The following is a 20,621-nucleotide window of genomic DNA, read 5'->3' on the forward strand; positions in this document are numbered from 1 at the left end:
GGTAATAAAAGAAGAGTTGCAAGAAAGGTTTTGACCTCTGCCTGGGAGGTTTGGGTTTTTAACAGAAAGGAGGCTTGAAAAATACCTAGGTGGACACTGTGAAAGTACAAATCGCACTGTTGTCATTAATTTTTCAGTGGAAGAGGTGCACCGTGCCCACAGCCTAGCCGTGCTGGTTTTCTCCCCCAATGGGAAGTTTTGCACTTGATGCTTCACTAAAATGAAATGATGTAAGAGTGCCTTGGAGAGCCTGATTATCTGCACCTCAGGCCCTTGTCTCATGAAAGAAGAAAAAAGGAAAAAAAATAGTGCTTCCTCCCAATGAAAATAAAAAGAGGACAATCTTCCCTATTTAATAATTGCATAAAAGGTTGCATCCGTTTGTTCCCAATTTTTGTAGAAAGAGCCTTCTGGTTTCTGCAAAACTGCCTTACAGCAGACAAGAGTGTTTGCAGCAGAAAATGGGGTGGTTTCAGCTGTCTGAAGTGACTGCGCTCGCCTGAGGGTGGAATGGCTCAGTGGCGAGTGTGGGAAGGGAAGGGCCCCCTCCATCCTGGGGGGATCCGTGGGGCTCCCGACAGCGTCATGGTCAGCTGGTAGCAAGGGAGCGCTTGTGAGGAGGGAGCGTGGAGGTATTTGACCATTGAGAGACTGTCAAGAGAAGATGATGCTTCCCAATGAGTGGACTTCAGAGGGTATTATAAACTGTCTGGGATTAACAGTGTGGTTTCAGGAGATCGCTGAGGCAATGTAAGTGGTAAGTTGACGTGGTGCTGCACAGGACAACCTTACCTGCCATGACTGCACACTCACATGGCTTCTTTTGAGGTGTGCTGGTGGTTTTTTGAGTCTGCATAGAGTCAGGGAGCAGAAACATAGCAGAAAACCTGACGTTACCAAGAAGAGGTAAACAGTTTTCTTCCTGAGTCAATGTGAGACTGAGGTGGGGGAAGAGGAACCGTCCCTTTGAATTGACTGAACTGAGTCCTAAAACTGTATCTTGTGCCTAGCATGACTGATGAGAAAATACTTAAACTAAGAAATGAGAGAAGAGGCCAGCTTAATTTTCATGCCTGGTATTAAAGCACAGAAGAAGGAAAATGGGGTAAATGAGAATTGTGCATGCAGTAATACAAATGGTCTATGCAAAGGAGCAAAGGAAGTGTGAAAATTAGTAGTAGAAGACCAGTTGTGTAGGTTCTACACTAATAATAAAAAAAACCCCTACTATAGCGAGAAAAGAGGGTGAGGTCAGGGAGGAAAAGCAAATGAGATGTTTATTATCCAGGCTCTTTTCATTAGTATACAAAACTAGAACAGCTGGTGCTGAACATGTAACCAGATATAGAGGCAGCAGAAACATGGTCAAATAGTGTTATTTTGGACTTGGAAGGAATTGCTGACCTTACAGAAAACCTGATTGTTTAAAAAAAAAAAAAAAGACAAAACATGAACTGGGTTAATTTGTTTTAAGTTAAATGGGATGCTAAAAAGTCAGTAACAATTTTTTTTAAGGTGAACATTTGTTAAATTAGGCAAACTGGTTAGTGAATACAGGTGAGCTGAAGTACTAGAAGCTTAAGTGGCAAAAATGTTCAACTTGAATCAACCTGAAGGAAAAGGAGACTTGTGAGAAATTAACTAATCCTTCTAGCAGAGAACCTTCTCCTGGGAGGAATGTTGGTAGAGAAAATGTAATGTGAAGAGAAGGAGGAGTAGATTATCAAAGGAGTCACTTCTTGGAAGTTTTGCTGAAACAAGAAATGGAAGTATTAAGCTGAGTTAGAATTTAGGTAAAGTTCTTAAGAGTTAAAGCTGTTAGTAAAAGTTTCTTTAGACATATAAATAAATTGAGAGAAGAAATTCTTCTGTTGTATAGAGAGGGTGGTTTTGAAACAGAGCCTTTTGTTCAAAAGCTAAATAAATACATTTGCACACTTCTCGGTAAGTAGAGTAACACTGTGGGGACAGCGACAGGATGATGAATGGGAACAAGGTTATGACCATGACTACGGTTGAGGTAGAAATTCAAGACAGAAACAAATTCCAAGTTGCAGTGTACCAGCTGCATTGTGGTAACTGCTTACATACCGGTTCTTTCCCTAAAGTCACTTGCGATAGCTCATTGTATCTAATAAACGTTGTATACATGTAGTGTATGTGGCTCTTCATTGCCTAAGACCTGAAGTGCAAATCTTTGAGCAATAGAGTGGTTTATAGCTTTATTTTTAAAGTAAAGTTAATTTATATTATGCTGAGCTTTAAAAAATATTTGTAATACTGTAGGGTTTTTTTCTTTTAAATGAAATACTAAGGAACTTTTTCTGATCTCAGAAGTTTTCCACTGTGTATGCCCTGGAGCTTGTTGAACCTTTCTGTGAACAGATTTAGCTCACTGGAAAAACAAAAATCTATCCCTGTTTCCTCTTCCTCTTATCCTACCCCCCTTTTTTAAACTGAGTTTGTTTCCTGTCAGATTAGTGAGTTAAATTGGCTTATGGGGAGGACGGAGAAGTGCCAGATTTGGTGCAAGATAAGCCTCTGGGAGCAGGAAAAAGCCCTTGAGGTCAGCAGGAGCAATGGCGAGTTGCCTTGTGGGTGCCCAGCCTTTGAATTTTGTGTTAGTGCAGCGTAGCTATGTATTGCTCTTGGACGGGCTGTTGTTCAGTGTAGTGGATTTTTTGTTTCTTTTAGCATTCTGCCTGCAAACATACATGATCTTCACAAAACTCCTAAAATGAACTTTTGGTGCACAGCAAAAGTCCTTGCAGCTGGGCTTGCATCATGCAACTGATACTATTTTGCAGCACTTTCCCTAACATTTGCAGGGTACAACAGTTAAATTCTGGTTTTGACCTAATGCAGGCAAGAGCGCTAGTACAGATCCAGTGTAAATTGTTTTACTTCTGTGTCCTCTTACTCTGTACTCTTGCTTTACTCAAAGGCTGCTGGCCTTTGACGGAACTGTACGAGGTTGTTCTGGAGAGAATTTCTTATGATTTTTACTGTGTTTGGGCTTCAGGATATGCTTTCCTTTGTGTCTGGATTTAATTGTAGATAATTTTGCAGGGAAAACTATTTTCTTACTTTGGGAAACCTGACATACTAGTGGCATCTGGTCATTGTACTGAGCAATCAATCAATCACTAGATAAAAAGGGGGAAGAAATGAGAGATACAGAAAATAAACGATCTAAGCAGAATGCCGCTGAATAACTTGCCCCGCCCCCAAAGAATTTAATATCTGTGACAGCAGTTGTTCACAGCCCTGTCTAGAAATGGCAAAATTGTGGGGAGGAACTTACTGGGACCCTGTTCTCCCTTCCCTCCCCACACATTAATAAAAATAATGCACATGTATCAGAGGCGATCGGGCCCCTGTAATGAGCTTTAATTCTAAACTTCCTTTCTTTTGTAGAGCCCAGTGAGAGTTGTAAGTATTCCCTGACACTGCCCAGGAAATGCTACTTTTCTTTGGGACCATCTTGCTAATACGCTTTATATTTGTTATGTTTTGATTTTTGTTTCGTAGTAGGATATGCTTTCCAAGAACTTGTGATCATGGATTTTTCCAATATTATTTTTTGTTGTTGCTAATACTCCTATGAAATTGCTGGCATTTTGGACCAAGCCGTTGCTTGTGACAGAGATGTATGAGACTTTTGTGTCATAGGGTAAAATACAAAGAAATAATACAATATCTATAAAAAAATAGAAATGGCACTGTCAAGTTGAAAAAGAAAAAAACCTCTAGTCTGAAATCACTGCATTGACTGCTGGTAAAAATAACAGCAAAGTCTCTGACAGCTGAAAAAGAAAGGAGGAAAAGCATGTTGCATTTAAGTTCTTCCCTTTGTTCATTGGCGGTGTGCCCATACACCCCATTCAGGGCTCAAGCAATGGTTCACTGACTTGAAACTCTGGCTGCTTTTAATTGTGTGGGTTTTATTTGTTTAAGTAATGTGAGGAAAATACTGAGCTAGGTCTCTCAACATTAAATTATCAACTTTACAGACATTATGTGTCGAACTCTTCAGACAAGTTAAGAAGGATGCAGGTTTTAGATTTGTTTTGCTGGTTTCCAAATGCCATTTTTTTCACTATGGCTTTGAATTGTTATTGTACCCTTAGAGAATCCCACCATGACCTGGCTGACAACACAGTAGTATACGTTTACACAATAAGTCAGACAGCACCAAATCCATCTCTAACATTGAAAAGCTGTTGAGGTGTATTCAAGGAGAGCACTCTGCAAGTTATTTGGAGTGTTTTTTCAACATTTTCTGTTGCTAAAAGTGCTTGGAAAAAAAACAGATGTGCAAAAAATGTACACTTGCATAATATGTGCTTTATGAAAGCATAATTGTTCCATTACTTTGGCTTTTAAATATATCTAAATATCCCTCTTATAAATATAATGCTTTGTTTGGAAATAAAAGTTCTATTGCTAAAAGTGAAATGAGAAGAATAAAAACATTTTAGAGTACTAACAATGCCCAGGTTTATGTTGTGTTTCAAATAAGTACTTCTTTCTTTTGAAGTAAAGTAGAAGACATAATGTTATGTGCATATCAGGTGTCAACCTTTTGGCATTTGTTTTATAACAGTGAAACTCAGAAAGGAAAACTGCCTAAGTCTTGCTGAGACATAACTATATCTTCACTAAGTTGTAATTAAACAAAAAGACAAAAGCGTCCATGCCGTGTTCAGTATTACTGAGAAGTAAGGACTTATGTTTATCTGCTTGAGATTCCCCTTGTGATTAGCACCCATCTCTGTTGTCATGATTGTCTAGTTTTAGAATGTTTAACTATATGGTTTTTTGGGGGGAAAAAATACATGTCGTTCAGTTCTTTCCTTTTAACAAGATTTTCCCTGGTGGCTGCTGAAGGCTGAAAAGTTGTGGATGGACCTAGGATGGATTCATGCCGCAGGCAGAATCTGTTTTTTCAGTTGATGAGTGGTGGTGTCATCTTTGGGCATATTCTGAACTTGGATGTTTCTTCATCGTGATGAAGATCCCCTTATTGCTATACAGACATTTCAGAGTGGAGGGCTTGAAATAATACTGCCTTCCTGGGTGGTTTGTTTCATTGGTTTATGCAGAATTACAGTCTTCCAGTTGTATTAGTGAGAAAATTTGCATACTTCCTTTTCTTATACCTTACATTTTCATTTCAAAAAACAGCTAAGCTTATGATTCAGGGAACAGATATATATTTCTTCTTTCATGTGCATCCCCCCTGTACTGTCCCCCCCTTTTTAAATAGTGCTCAACCTCTCACCTAGGAAGTCAACTGTTTGTCTCATGCTTCACACTGTTATAACATTTGGTGGAGGAGCCACGTGTACTGGGTGCTGCACAACTGCATAAACAAAAACAGCCTTCATCCTAACCAGTGGAGCTGCATTCTTGCTTACTTTTGGCTGCTGCAGAAATTCTAAGCAGCTGAGTCCCACTGTCAGACTGGCATTAGTAGTGTCTTCTTGTCTTGCTGCTGGGTAGACTGGGAGACCTCAGCTGGCCCGGTACTTGAGGTTTTTGGAAGCAAAGGTACATGTGCTTTCACATGGTTTCATTACGATAAATATTCCCAATTATTTTTTAATTTTTAACTTAGTGTATTAGTGCTGTGGGAAAGGGATTTTGCAGTGGTGTCCCTCTTTAGAAAGACAGGGAGGAACCAGGAAACTGCTACAGAAACCAGGAACTGGAATCCTGTGTTCCAGTGTCACTGGGTGTGATTCAGCTCTGGATTAAGATACCTGAATCACAGAAAAGTCTAGGGTGGAAGGGACCTCTTGAGATCATCTAGTCCAATCTTTTGCTGAAAGCAGGACCTTGGATTAGGTTATTCAGTGCCCTGTGCAGCTGAGGCTTAGCTGTTTCCAGCAAAGGGAACTGCACTACCTCTCTGGGCTTCTCTGTTTAATTCTTCTCATAGTGAGTGACTTCTCACGTCTGGATGGAGTTTCCCCTGCAGCAGCTCTGGCCTGCTGCCTCCTGTCCTGTTTGTTCTCCTTGTGAAGAGACCAGCTCCCTCTTTGTGTATGAACTACGAACTCTGTAGGTGTCAGTTCTTGTGCTCTGCTAAAATAGTGTCTTGGTGCTGCGGAGCTCCCATACCCATAACATGAATTCCATGTTGGGGATTGCCATCTGATTTGAACACGTTCCCTAGTTGCACTTGTGGGACAGTAGATGTGACTTAGAGAGTCAAGTGTCACTCTGCTCTTTCTGATATGTGACTGAGTGGGATGGCACCTGCAGTGAAGATCCCCTTCTTGACTCCGCAGTTCGGCCAAGTGAATGCTGGAGAATGGAGTAAGAATCAGTCAGGATACATTTTTCTCTTTGCTATGAAGAGTTCATGAACAAAGAAAGAAAACACATTTCATAATGCTCCTGCAAAAACTACAAGTGTTTGAAAATTGACGGATTTTGTAATATTCTCTCTGAGTCCAACTGATCTCATTGATGTAATGTGTAACTTCTAAAATAAACATTTAGTGCAACCAGTGTCTACCATTTTATCTTCCCCCCCACCCCCCAATTGTCTCCCTTAACTTGATGATGATTTTATTTGAGTTGGATTCATCACATTTGTCATGGGATGTAGACTTACTATTGTACATAATTTATTAGGAATTGAGATTAAAATTTTCATTGCATCAGAATCAGTGGTGAGCTCCTATTGACTTCAACTTGTCCAAGATTTTGCTGTTACAGTGTAATATCAAAAGATTTATCAGTATTTATTTCATTTGCCCTGATGATAATAATTTCCTTTTCTGTGAATGAAAATACAAATCCATACCTAAATCATGCTAACTAGATAAGATTTTTGGGGTAATGAACAGAAATTTAGCAGATCACTAGGGATATTTGAATTGCCTATTTCAGTGGAATTTGTTCAGAGTGCCTTCCTCCTGCCTCTTGCGCTTGTTGTATCTTTGATTCATTTCCAGAGCAGCAGAGTCATGTCCCAGATATAAAGAACATGAATTACAATAATTCTGATCATAAATGAATTAGCTCTGAAGTAAATATTTGCTGTCTTTCCATTTTGTTAAAAATGCATTTTTCGTTCCCAGTGCTTGTTAGACAGGACTTTTAAGAATACAGCATTTTCTCTGCTTCTTGCATCTATAGCATTCATCACAGAAAAGGAAAATGTTATTTCAGTTTTGTTGATACGGGAAATAGGTTCTTGTTACTTGTTTAAGTGTTGAATAGTGTTTTCAGTGTATCCAGGACTATAATTTGTAGCATCGTCTGCTATAGCTCAGGCAGAGGAAATTGTTATTCAACCTGTATCTATTCTAGGATAGTAGACAGGATAATTTGTCCTGTTGATTATGAATGTAAATATTGTTTTTGAGGCAATGGTAACCAAGAGTATTTTTCCTATTTACAGAGCAAGCTTTACATGGAAGGATTTAGAAGCCTAAAAGAAGGAGAACCAGTGGAATTTACTTTTAAGAAATCTTCCAAAGGCCTTGAATCAATACGGGTAACAGGCCCTGGTGGGAGCCCCTGTTTAGGAAGTGAAAGACGACCCAAAGGGAAGACAGTACAAAAAAGAAAACCAAAGGGAGATAGGTAATTACCTTACTTTGCTATTCCCCCCCTTTTTTTTCTTTGCAAGTTTTTCTTGAAATTATGTTTTGAGCATTTACTCATTTGTGAAAGGAAACCCTTCTATATAAATTTGGCATTTACATGTAGCCTAGTAATTTGATTAAACTTATTAAGCTGTATCTATACAACTACATAAATCACCCACTTGATTGGTTTTACTTGATAAGGTTTTATTGAATTAGAGGGAGCCTGCAGAGGAATGTAATATTATTTTGGAAACACCGCTATTAGACTGAGAAGAGAGGTCAGTCTGAATACAGGTGAAATAACATCATGTTTAGGTAAGAATTGTGCATGCTAAGACGACTGTGGTGTGCAGTGGGGTTTTAAACTGTGCATCAGTAGTTTTATACAGAAGAAAGTGTAGGTAGTGTAGTCAGGGTTGAGATGTACATAATTTGATTAATTATATTTTTACTTAATAAACAGAGCATCGCGTGTTCACAGAATTTTTAATGCCTGGTGGTCTGAAGAACTGTTGTAATAACATTTTATAAATTCTAGGTTAATCTCCAGAGCTGTACTTCTTTATACGCAAGCGCAGCAGTCTGACTTGCACTGTTTCACTTTACTTTCTGCTTCTGATGGCTTGAAGAAGTTCTGTAGTCCTCTTCACTACGAAGCCACCAGCACCTAGGTCCCCTAGTAGGACAGCCTTCCTACCCAAAAGCTCTTGTATTTAGGCAAATCTCCCTTTTTTTCCTCATGGTATTGCCCAGCCCAGTAGCTGTAATGACTGGGATCGAGAGGAATATATATGGTTCGTGAAGGATCCTAATAAGAACATCCAAACAGCCAAATTTTGCCTGCAGTATTTTATGTATGATGTGACTGAGAGGTGGTTTTCTTCCATTGCAAATTCTGAAGCAAAGAGTAGCTTGGGACAGAAGGGGTCACCTGGAAAGGCAGTGTAGCCCAGTCTCAAGAAATGGGGGATCAGAAGCCTTCACTGGCTACAGATGAACTCCAGTTGTCCCCACCTCTGTTTAAAAGGCGCTTTTTTTCTCTTTTTTTCTTTTTTCTCTTTTTTTTTTTTAATTAAGGACTGGAGACAACATGATAGTTGTCCCTCTTTCACCTTCTTTGTAAAAGTTAAAGGCTATGAACAAAATTTATTGCTGCTGTAACAGATCAGAGTCCATAACCACAACAAGGAGAGACTTTGTAAGCCAGACAAAGCTTTCTTTTTGATTGCTCACCATATCTGGCCTTTCAGAGTTGTGCTGCATGCAATGGCTGTGAAAAATCTTTTTTTTTGTTCTTTTTTTGTCTTTTCTTTTTCTTTTTTTTTTTTTGAACTAGGCTTCCAATATATTTCTTATTTAAACCATTGGTTTCCCATGGGCTGTAATTACTAATCTGTTTAGGATATTAGCATTACCATTGTTATTGATGTTTCATACTATGGCAGCAAATAAAGGCCACAGTCATGCAGTCATGATACTGTTGTCCTGTATGTTACACATGTATATGAAGGAAGACAGTCCTTCAAAAACCGTGACATTATAATGGGCAGGTTGTAAGTAGACCAGGAAATATGACATATTTAAGGAGACAGGGATCTGAACACATCTAGATACCTATAGTGTACAGGGTAGTCAATGTGTAGGAAGTAGTACTTTGAGTGCAATTTATCTCATCCTAGCGAAGCATCTAAAATATTGGGGATGAATCTTGCCTTGTGGCTGTTTCTCTTCAGGAACTACAAAGGGAGTCAAGCTCTAATGCTGTAGATACTTCCCTTGCAAGTCTGTAAAGTTAGGTGAGATGAATCCTACTTTCGATGATGTTTTTTCATAGTTAAAGCATAGAAAAAATTGGACAGATACACCCTGAAAAACAGTGCAGAGGGGTGATCCATGAGACAATGTACTCTTTCATGCGCACTTGCCTTTAAAGAAGGAAAAATCCAAAATTAAATTGAATTAATTTGAATATGAAAACGTGGGCAAAAACATCTGCCCACTTCTGTCTCAAAATTCTTATGCTTAAGTCATAAGACACCAAAAAAGTCTGAAATGTGAAATGTCTGAAGTAGCACTGACATTTATGACTCAGTAAGGAGCAGTGTCTTTGCTTGAAGGAAAATTAGTTTTGATTGAACACCTAGCCAATAAAAAAGTGCATCTCCAATATGTGTAGTGGAGGAATTCTTGAAGATTGCTGTTGTACTGTGAGAACTGCCTCCATTTATGAAAGCTAATTCTGCATTCTTGTTTTTATCTCTTTTCTACATAATCAGTGTAATGGTGTGAGGGCCAAGCCTCACTGCATCTTTTTAAATGGATCCTGTTTGAATGGATCCTGTGACACTATTAATGGTGGGCAGGATTTAAGGCAGAAGGGAAGACCAACGAAGATAGCAAAGGTGGGAAAAAGAAAGGAAAAAGCAGCAATACATGCGGGGAGTCATGACACTGAGGTTACTGAGTATTGGTGCTTTTTGGTAGATTTTGTGGTGCTTCCACAATGACTTGGAGTCTCTGTAATTTGTAGAGTGTTGTTGCTGTGCGGACCTTGCTATGATAATATTTCCCCTTCAGCGTTACTGTGGGCCACGTTAATTTTATAATATGGGTGGGAAGGCTTTGTAATTGCTGTTGGTGATGTTGGCCTCTTCGGTATCTTTCTCAGCCAGTGCATGCCAGTACGAGAAAGAGAAAGTTTTGTGGTCCATGTGAAATGAAGCTGTGAAAAGCAGCCTGCAAGCTTTAGGTTCCCAAACCTTACTCTGAGCTATTGTAATACCCATGTGTCTTATGTATGTATCTTTTTCACAGTGTCTAGAGTAATCTGGGGTAGAGGGGAGGTTTCTAAATGAGACTGAGCTGGGATTTGCATCAGAGAAGCTCTGGGTTCAGAAGCAGTGTTTTACGGCAGAGATGCATAGTAGCAGCTCTTGGGGCTGGACTCTACCTAAGCAAGCCAGAGGATGAATTTGCAATGCGTTGCAGTGTGGTGGGTTGCAGCTCCCTTCGTAGGAACTCCTAACACGTGCCAAACACAGTGTGTTTTGCTCAACTTTGACAGTGAGCTGACACAAAAGCATGCTATGCTGCTCTCTAAGAATGACTGCGGGGAGCTGATGCAGAGAAGATAAAGTACTCTGAATTCACACCTTAATCACTTGCTCAGTAACTTGTGGACAAGTCTGTGAAATCTTGATTTAGAGTAGAATAAATGAAATCAGAACCTTGCCCACCATCTCAGAATAAGGCTTGGAGGAGGAAAAAGGGAGGAAGGAAAAAAAAAATACGTGCTTTCTTTTTTTTTAAACAAACATTCCAGTCTTTGTATATGATCTAAAATGAAATTGGGTAGAGGACCATTTTATCAGTTGTAATTTTTTTATTTAATATTTTTATAAATTTAGCTAGGAAAATATTCTTTATTGCAGTGTACATTTAAATAAATTTGACCCACAGACCTTTGGCACAATATAAAAAAAGAAGATGCATGATGCTCACAGGACTAGAAGCTACAGGTATCTTTGGAACCTAGAGGTATTATCCAGTATCTGAAGTATTCCTAGTAGAAGCTCAAAGTTGGATACTTTTTCATCACAGTGTCTGTAGTGCTCTATTTACTCGACTTGGCACTTGCTTCACATGGAACATTTCAAGGGACATGGGGAGGATGAAATATATTTTTTTTCTTTTGTGGTTTTGAAATATTTACACCCAAATGGAAGCAATAAAATAAAGCAAGAAGGAAGGGACAAGGAAGAAATAATTAAGGTACAGCTCCATCTCCCAGTTCTAATTTATGGCATCTCAGTCCTATGCTACCCTTCACTAACATCACACTTGTGGCAGGGAGGCTTTCTACCACGGATGAGTTGTATCAGTAAGTGGTTTAGATTTTAACATGTAATAAATAAGTAGTGTGTTGTTAGATTTTGGGTTTGACACGAAACATTTCACTGACTTGGTTTACAGCACAGCCCTGCAAGTAAACTGTGTGAAGGAGGGGGTTGGGAGCTGCTGGAAATGAGGGTGCTTAACGAAGCGTTGCCACTGGATAAATGGTGATGCTGAATTATGTTCTGGGAGTACAGCTAGTGAAATAGCCGTGTATTATAGCCGTGTATTTAGCTGTTGGCTAAATAGTAATGAGCACTGCAGCATCAATGTAACACTTCAAAAACCTGCTTCCAACGTAGACAACTACAAAGGAGAGACAACTAGAAAAGATGTGGTTTTGTGTTAAGATGTAATAAATGGTGTTTGCCAGTGACTCCTAGACGTGACCAAAACCGTAATTTTCAAATGAAGAAAAACATATTTCTAAACCACAAATTGAAATGCAACCATGGGGGTGGTGGTCTGTAATTAAATAATAAAATACTTCCCTGATGAACTGTCACTTAAAATTAGTTTGTGTCTCAGACAGAAAATGGATTTAATATCTGAAGATGTTCTGCAGATGATCCAAAGTCATACTATAATAAGAATATCTTAAAAATTTTAAAAGCTTGTGGTCTGCACAAAGAGCCGCTGAACTGGTGTGATGCAGGCAGAGATGATAGCACAGTGGAGTGCTGTGGGAGGTGTTTGGATCAAAGTTAGCAGGACTAGGAGAGGTAGTTTAGGTCAGAAAAGTTACATCATACAAAGGGACTTCAAACTTGAAATTACATCAGTTCCATCTCTACTGACTGAATCACGCTCAAGTGTATAATTTAATTTTCATAGAAAAGCCTCCTACGGCTCGAGCCGAGCAGATTTTTGTTAAGGAGACATGAATAATAGGGGTGGTATGGGCTGTGAAGGAGAGCCCTGAACTAGTAATGAAATGGGAAAAGCTCATAAAAACTGTGCTTAGCAGATGGATGGGGCCAAGGCGGATGGGGAAAGCCTGTCAGAGTCCCCTCACCCTAAACCTGGGAGGCAAGGCCAGGCTGGTGGCCACCGCACACAGCTACGCCGCAGGAGGCACATCCGCTCCTGCCCTCGGCCAGCCCCGGGGACCCACTTTGGGCACATCCTGAGCACCATCGGGGCGAAACGGGGGGTAGATGAAGTGAGAGCACCCAGCCATCCAGAGAAATGGGGTTAATTTTTTCCTGCTCCTCTCTGAGGCAGATCGCATTCACAGTTCTGGCATTTTCTAAAGTGGAAGCTGGCACAGAAGTAATGCAGAAGTTGCATGGCTTTTACACAGATTTCTTAAAAATGCAGCCTTTTAAAAGGATCTTAATCAAGGCTGGTGTTTCAGAAATTAAAATGTGAACACCTCCTCCTCCTCCCTGACTCTCTTTCACCTGGTTTTAGACTGTAAGAATTTCTTTCTTTCCAGTTTTCATTCTTGTTTTTCCCATATTTCAAGCATATGGCATTTTCTTGGCTGTTTGCTTTTTCTCTGCTTTACAGTGATTGTTGGGTGTTTAGTTCCTCTTTCCAGTGATGTTTGAGACCCCTCTTAGACTTATGGACCGCAGTGACCACCACAGTTTTGTTCTCTTATGTGAAAACTGCCATGTGAAATGAGGTCCCTCTGGCCTACTATCCTCTTTCCAACAGGAGAGTGTATTTAAGGAGAGACTTTTAAGAAACAGGGAGGTATAGCTTTCGATCTCTGGCAATTGGGGGTTTAGGCATTTCCTTAGTATCAACACCTCATCTGCAAAAGAGAATGAGACCATGCATTAAGTACTTGAGTTGCCTGATGCAACTTCCTCTTGGATCCTCTAGCAAAATTTAAGATTATTTGTGGAGTTTTATATCATTAATAATTTGCACACTTAGACAATAGGTTAGGAATGGGAATAAGCATCAGTCTGAGATGTGCTTTCTTACGTGATCTTATTATGATCTTGTTATATTTGCTGACTCTGCCAAATAAGCCACTAAACTAGTATGAACTGCTTCTAACAGGAGCAACGGATCACTGCTAGATTTAAAAAAAAAAGGAAAACCAAAAAGCTTTACACTACTTCAGTACTTTAAAAAGGTTGTATTTTTGCTGAACTGCAATCATTAGGAACAGTTTTCCATACTTCCTCTTTTTTTCAGGCTGACAACTTTTTGGAAGGTTTAGCAACAGTTGACGTTTTTCCAAGAGTGGGATAAAGCCAGAGGGCTTTATTAATAGGCTTAAAAATTAGGTAACTTAAAAATAGCTGCCACTTGGTGCTGTGGATTGGAGGCTTGAAAACTGGCTTGGAGATGGATCTCTAGGGCGGGGGTTAATCTTTCCTCATCTTTGTGCAGATCCATCCAAGTCTAAGTTAGAAGCCTCTGAAAAGTGTTACTGCATGTATTTGTTAGACAGCCCTTGTTAAAATCTCTACATCATCCATCTGTGTTTAAGGGAGCTCAGCAGCCACAGCTTTCCTGCATACCAAACACACAGGGTACTTCCAGGACTTGGTCTGTCCAGCCTGTTGAGAACAGATTCAGATCTCCAGGACCACATATTTTTCTTCACCAAAAGATGAAAGGAAGGTCGCTTAAGGGAGGAAAGAAAAAACAGCTGCCACTGACTGGTGTGTATAGTGGCCAGTATCTATGGGCTATATGCTATTTGGCATGATTTCATCTCCAGCCTAGCGTGTAGTTAAACTTCAGCCTTCTGGAAATGCCAGGTGTACAGCTATGGGCGAGTAAGTGCCCCAGAGTAAGAGCACAAGCAGGAAAGTTTTGCCTCTCAAAAGACAGCAAGCCATGTCTAGCCTAGCTTCTGTCCCCAGATCCAGCACACAGCATCGGGAGTTGCCTTCCTCAAAAGAGAATGGATTTCTCTTCCTGCCTATTTTCCGTAGCTCAAGCAGTCGGGGGCCAGGATGCCGAGCTGAAAGATCAGTACTTGAATGTTGGAGCTAGGTGTAGAAATGGTTACAGTTGTGCATAATAATATGTATAATATTAGAATAAAAGGTTTTGTCTTTCAGAAGATGTGGAGGAAATCCCATTCCAAATTTTAAATGTAGAGAATATTGTTTAATTTGCAAAGCCAAGTGCCCATAGTTAGATGCAGGCTACGAAGCTTAATTTGATCCCTTAACAGCTGCGCTGCTTCTGAGACTGAGGTCAGTTACAGTTATTTTGGGGTACCCAGGCACACTGTAACGTGCTGGGTGGTGATACAGGCAATTCCTCATTCATTTGAAAGGCCGTTTTCTGGTTTCACACAATTTAACTACCGAATTCATCACAAGGCAACTTGAAACTAAGGGCTCTCTTCAGATCCTGCGTTGCTGGTGAACTTGCACGACCACGCCGTGTTTCAGCCTGTTCACTCTGGTGCGGGTGGGAATTGGGCTTTGCAGTTAGGTGTACAAATCAACAAAGCACACAAAACTATGTGCTTCCTTTCCATCAGATGTGCCTTCTGATAGGGCTATTCACGTGCTTCAAGTGAATGCAAATTTCTGTGCTAAAACAAGAGCTGGGAACCCGGCGGGAGTCATACCACTAAGTGGTATCTATGCTTAATTTTCTTCTTTGCAAGCTTGTATTAAGAATGGAGTAGAACCTGAATAAAGTCGTCTTTGGTATTCATTTGTATGCATGTACAGTTAAGAAGAGATAGGCCCCAAATTTTTCATAGTGTTTATAATAACAAATCCAAATTTGATGCTAAAGTAAGCAGATACAATTCTGAAAATGTATAAGGAACAGATGAAGTGAGTAGGAAGGTGGTGTTTTTATGCAGCCTCATGTAGAGTAAAGCTGTCCCTGCGCAGCAGATGGGTTTCTTAAGTACATACACTGGGTTTGGAATGCAGAATATTTTTCTTTAATTGGATGTCTTCTTGGGCCTTGTGTTTTCTGGGTATTTCACCCTCTTTCATCCAGGGAAGTGCTCTTTCTCATTTACAGTAAAGTACCAGCATATATTCAGGCCTTTGCCTACTGTGTGCTAATATGCCTAATGATCATAGTGGAGTCTTACCTGTGGTAATGATTCCCCATATCTGAAGGAATTTAGAAGCAAGAAAGATCTGGGAACATTGCTCAATTTAGCAGAGATTATGCATAACTTCAGTAGAGTGTATGTTATAAGAATGTCAGTAAATAATTTATAAAATATCATTCCCACTTCTAAAAATCTTCCTAATATAACTAGCATCTTCTTCCTTAATTAAATTTTTTCTCTCACTGTTTAATTTCTTACTACTATATTAATACTTTCAAATAGACGAGAATAAACAAAAAAGTGCATACATTTTCAGGGCCCAACTCAGTAAATACTTAAGCCTGTGCTTTGGAAGTAGTAGGGAAGAGGACGTTATTTGAAAAGATTTCTTCAATTGTGGAAATTTCTATTTAAGTTGATGTTGACCCTGACTACAGACTGTGCTGCTTTTTGCTGATGTGATGCACTATAGCTATCAATGAACTGAGAACAGAACTGCTTGCAGGAGGAACTGTCCTTTAAAAAGGTGTGCACAGTCTGTGCTATATTTTACTACAAAAAAGTTCAGTGTAAATAGTTAAACCCCAAATGCCTTTTACTTTAGGAAGACAGTTGCATTTCCTTGCTTTTCTTGATGTGTTGCACTCCAGCATCACCTAGCAAACATACTCAAAGCAGGTAATAAATATGTAACACGAAGGAGAGATTATAATAGTGATTCCAGATGATGGAAACATTTGCTCTATATCTTGGCCTGTTGAAAAATATAACAAGAACTTGAAAGTTGGAGAAAACTGAATTATAGCATAGCAGCTAAATCAGATATTCCAAAAATGTTGCCTTTGATTTACCACTGTTGACGAATCCGAAGGTCTTCAGAAGGAATAAAAGTTCTATAGCCCTTTAACTTCAAATTAATAAAGTCTGTGCAGTAATAGAATTCCAAATTGCTACAGCTGTTTCTTTTATTAGCTGTGGCTTCATGTTTCTGTCCTTGACACTTCAAGATCAAACCTACTTAAATATGAATCATTTAAAAATGTGAATTTACTTCAATATCTTATTTTGTCAGGAAGCTCAGCAGCTCATTATATAAGAGGAATGTGTCACGGAGGTAGTCATCTCTGTAGTGGTGGTGCAGGCACGCTACTGCTGTTCCCACTGTGTGCATCCCCCAAAGCGCACCTACAGTGTGCTAGAGCACTTCTCAAGCGGGTCATAAGACATGGGCTATGCCCTGAAAGAAATCATGGCTTTACGGGCATATTTACATCAGGAAGGGTAGATTTATTTTGGAAAAAAAGTACCAGTTTAAGCCACCCTTGCATGGTGATATGGCATCCTCCATCTGTAAGTAACTGAGTGGGACTTTGCAGTTGCTTACGGGAAGCTGTTCAGAGAAGAGACGGTAGAGCTCAATGGAAATGCTCCTGCGATATCCGTGATCCCTCGGGCAGAGTGACGACAGGAAGATATTTCAAGGACAAAGGATAGGGAGACGATTAGGAAGGAGCAGGAATATGAAAACACAAACATGGGGAAGATCAGGAAGGAGAGGGAGCGGATGGGCTTGGGGAGGGGAGGGCAGACCATTGAAAATGGCATCAATATGAGAAGTACGGAGTGTTCCCAGTCTCCAGATCATCACCTCAAATCTGGTAGTTGGGGCACTCTTCAGGGAGCGCAGAGAAGCCTGAATCCCCTCAGGCACAAAGAGGGATTGAATCAAAGCTTCCTCCATTTTGAAAGATTGCCACAAGTCACGAGCTAAAGCAGGAGCTGAAGTCCTGCTTTGCAGCTCTGCAATCCCTGAGGTGATTCCAGCAGATCTGGGCGGGTTGATCTGAAATGGGGTTTTTTGCAGTAGTTTGCTTATTGTGTGTTCCTCATTTACCGGGTGACAAATGTGACACATCTGGAGTTTGTTTTGCAGAACCACCAAATGCTCCCAGCTGTAACAGTTGCTCAGTTTGAGCTTTGCCCTAAACATATCGGGTGCTATAAAATAGTAAGTGCTCAACAGGCTCTACTATTTCAAATTGGGCACCTAGAATAAGGCTCCTCTGGAAACTGATTTTGGCTTTTTTGTTGTGCTTCAGAATCCTGTGCATTTCATTGAGATGAATTAAACCCCACAATTTCATAGAGCCATTGTAAAGTAATTAATATTTGTAATGCATCAAGATATCTTAGTGAGAGCCCCAAAGGCAGTACTTCTGTGTTCAAGATTTAGCTGGATTTAGTGGTGAGTCCAGCCATTGAATTGAGTAGGCTAAAAAAGTATACTATAAATATTCTATATTTCATGCAGCAAATGAGAAAAGGCTGTGTAGAACTCCCATGTCTGTTCACAGACTGTTACTACAGTGTAAATGGTTTCCTTCTCTTGAATTTGTAGGTAATGGGTAGAAATTAGCCTAAACGCTCCTCTGACTAGGAGCTAGGCTTGGAGATTTGCACTGGTTTTTCTTTGAACCTATACTGTGACACTGTAGGACGAGGATGAAGGGACTGTTTTCACGGAAGAAACTACACATACATGTGCAAGGGAGAGCAAAGGTGGCCGTGGCCGAGCTGAGGCCGGCATTATTGATGGAGTAGAGGGAGCTGGGTTTGCTCAGTAACAGACCCATGGAACAGTTAAGGAGGAAAGAGTTGTGAAGGGTCACTATGAAATATGGGAGTGAGCTAAACAATTTCTTTTCTTTGATCTCCATTCATTTATAATCTTATTGGTGTTGAGTCTCCTGGCAGTAGAGCTTTAACAATGAATAATTGAAAGTACAAAAATTGATTTAAATTGCACTGGTCTTGTGCTGAATGGCTTGCTTTAGCCTAGAAGTTACTTCAACTTTCACTCTTTTAGCTGTTGGACAGTTTAAATGCTAAGCATTTCATTTACTTCAGACAGCTCTGAAAACAATAGCAAACCACAGACTGCTTTTATTTCATTGTCTGCAATTAATGTTGCAACAGTCTTTGCATCAAAGTTTAACCAGAATGCTTTGATTTCCTCAATGATAAATGGATATCTTTTCACCAATAGAAAAAGTTGAAATAGTTCGATGTTTCAAATTCAGGTTCAGATTTGCTAGTGTTTAAAATCAGTAGCTCTGCCTTTTTGTTGTGCTAAACTAATAATGTAAAACAAGACAATAGAGTGTGTGTGTGTGTGTGTGTGTCTGTGCATAATGAGCCAAGTTGATCTATAAAATTATGCAGTGTTGCTTCTCCCATCAATGGGAGGGAATCATCAGTAGTTGGCAATAGGATTAGAAATTGCATCTAGCTCAGATGTAAGCAATAGCCTATTTATTTACCTTTTTAAAGGTTTCATTTTATTTACTTTCTTTTTCCTTAGTTGTTGTAAATCTCTTCTTTTTAGGAAGTATACGAAAAATCGTTAATTTCCTGTCAATCAGGCTTGTTTTTCTATGTTTTTGTGCTTTGATATATTTTTGGAGAATCATGGTTAGCTGCTTGCATAATTAATGCTAGAAATATGTGCCTACGTCTCCTGTTAATAAGTATTTAAAATGTGCGAAGCACTTTAGATTTCTAAGGCAAAAAAGAACCTACAGAGTGTTTTAATTTACTTTTTGTTAAATAGTTCAATGGGATTTTAAGTTATTAAATGTGGGAGTATCATTAATCACTCCACTTTTAGAATTTTTGTCCTTATGTACATTGTGTAACATACAAATTTTACTTGGAGCTCAGAAATTATTTTATCAAATGGTTCGTTCTTGTTATCCCTGTATTTCTACCTCACTGGAGCCTCATGAAGTTATCTTTCTCCTTTACAATCTATACATTTCATTTATGCATAGAAAAGAAACATCTGGCATTTTTTTAATGAGAGCTGTACGCTCATTGACCAAACAAGCAGCAAGGAATCTGTTGTGTGGCTGATTATGGCAAGAAAATGAGGTAGCAGCGTCACTAACAATCAGAGAAATTTGTATAAACGGGTGCTGTTTCATATTCTGAGTTAGCTAATCTCATTCTTTCACCCTTACAAGAAAACAAATTGTGTTTAAAAATGCCTGATGTGCAAAAATGCTACTTTTGAATGCAGAGATTAGAAACATTTAAAACATACATATCTGTGGTTAAAGATGCCAACTCTTAATTCTCTCCTGTCTAGGGTTTTCCCTTTTTATCTTTGAAGTTCAGTCATTATTCCATGTCGATGGCATTGGTTTTATTTATTTTTGTATCCTACAGAAATTAATTCATACTGTTCAAATCCAATCTTTTTAGAATATTTCTGAATGTAACATATCAACAAGTTTATATTTTACGCAGCCTGTGGAGCTGGATTTTGGAATTTGCTTTTTTAGTGGTTCTTTTGTGGCAGAGAAATCTTTCAGGCATGAATTGATAGTCCAGATCTTTTGAGGTCTGTCTGTGCTAACCTATGACCTCTGTTCTTAGGAGGTCAACATCTGAGGGCAGGAGATTAAGGCAGTTAAAAGATTGGAATGGGAACTGGAATGGAAAAATTAGCCAGCACATTTTGGGTGGAAAACATCAAAGTCATCAAACAATTTGCTTATTTTAAACTCAGTTTAAGGGTAACAAGCTAATTGTACTGTGTTTGTTGATGCAAGCAATTTATATTATTTGAGGACATTAACACTGAAGAATTTTATTTTTTTTTTATTGGAGGAACTTAATGCCTGTTCAGTATAAACACGCTCTGTATTTTGTATACTAAATGCTTTTGTGCAACATGTTTTAGAATAACAATTCAGGGTCTGATCATACAGCCTGTATGCACTTAATCGGCTCTATTTCTTACCAACAGCAATAGTAAGTGTTGTGGAACTTGAATCTTGCTTGTGGTCTGCTGAAGAGCCCTCACTCTCATTGGAGAATACAGGTGCTCTCACTACATGGGAAAAATTATTCCCATATCAAAATCTCCTGACTGTGATGCTTAAAAACATTTGTAAGCATCTCTCTTTGTTACAGCTTTTCAAATGTGAATTCCTTTCCAATGCAAACTTGTCACCAAGGAATGTTCTTTCATAGATTATAAATTGATTTAAAATAAAACAGCACCGTCTGTTTGTTCTTCGTAGTTTGAAATTCATTAGTATGTGTGTTTTAGAAGA

General features: G+C 39.3%; 1 protein-coding gene across 1 annotated transcript in view; it reads left to right on the top strand.

Moving 5' to 3' along the window:
- LIN28B (lin-28 homolog B) overlaps nucleotides 1-20,621 on the top strand; it is an 86,935-nt gene that overhangs the window by 39,305 nt on the left and 27,009 nt on the right. Inside the window, exon 3 of the mRNA XM_054821770.1 lies at nucleotides 7,418-7,602. Within this exon, the coding sequence (XP_054677745.1) occupies nucleotides 7,418-7,602 (185 nt within the window). The remainder of the gene's footprint in view (nucleotides 1-7,417; nucleotides 7,603-20,621) is intronic.

The sequence above is a fragment of the Grus americana genome, chromosome 3 (genome assembly GCF_028858705.1).
Source record: "Grus americana isolate bGruAme1 chromosome 3, bGruAme1.mat, whole genome shotgun sequence".
In the NCBI taxonomy this organism is placed as follows: domain Eukaryota; kingdom Metazoa; phylum Chordata; class Aves; order Gruiformes; family Gruidae; genus Grus; species Grus americana.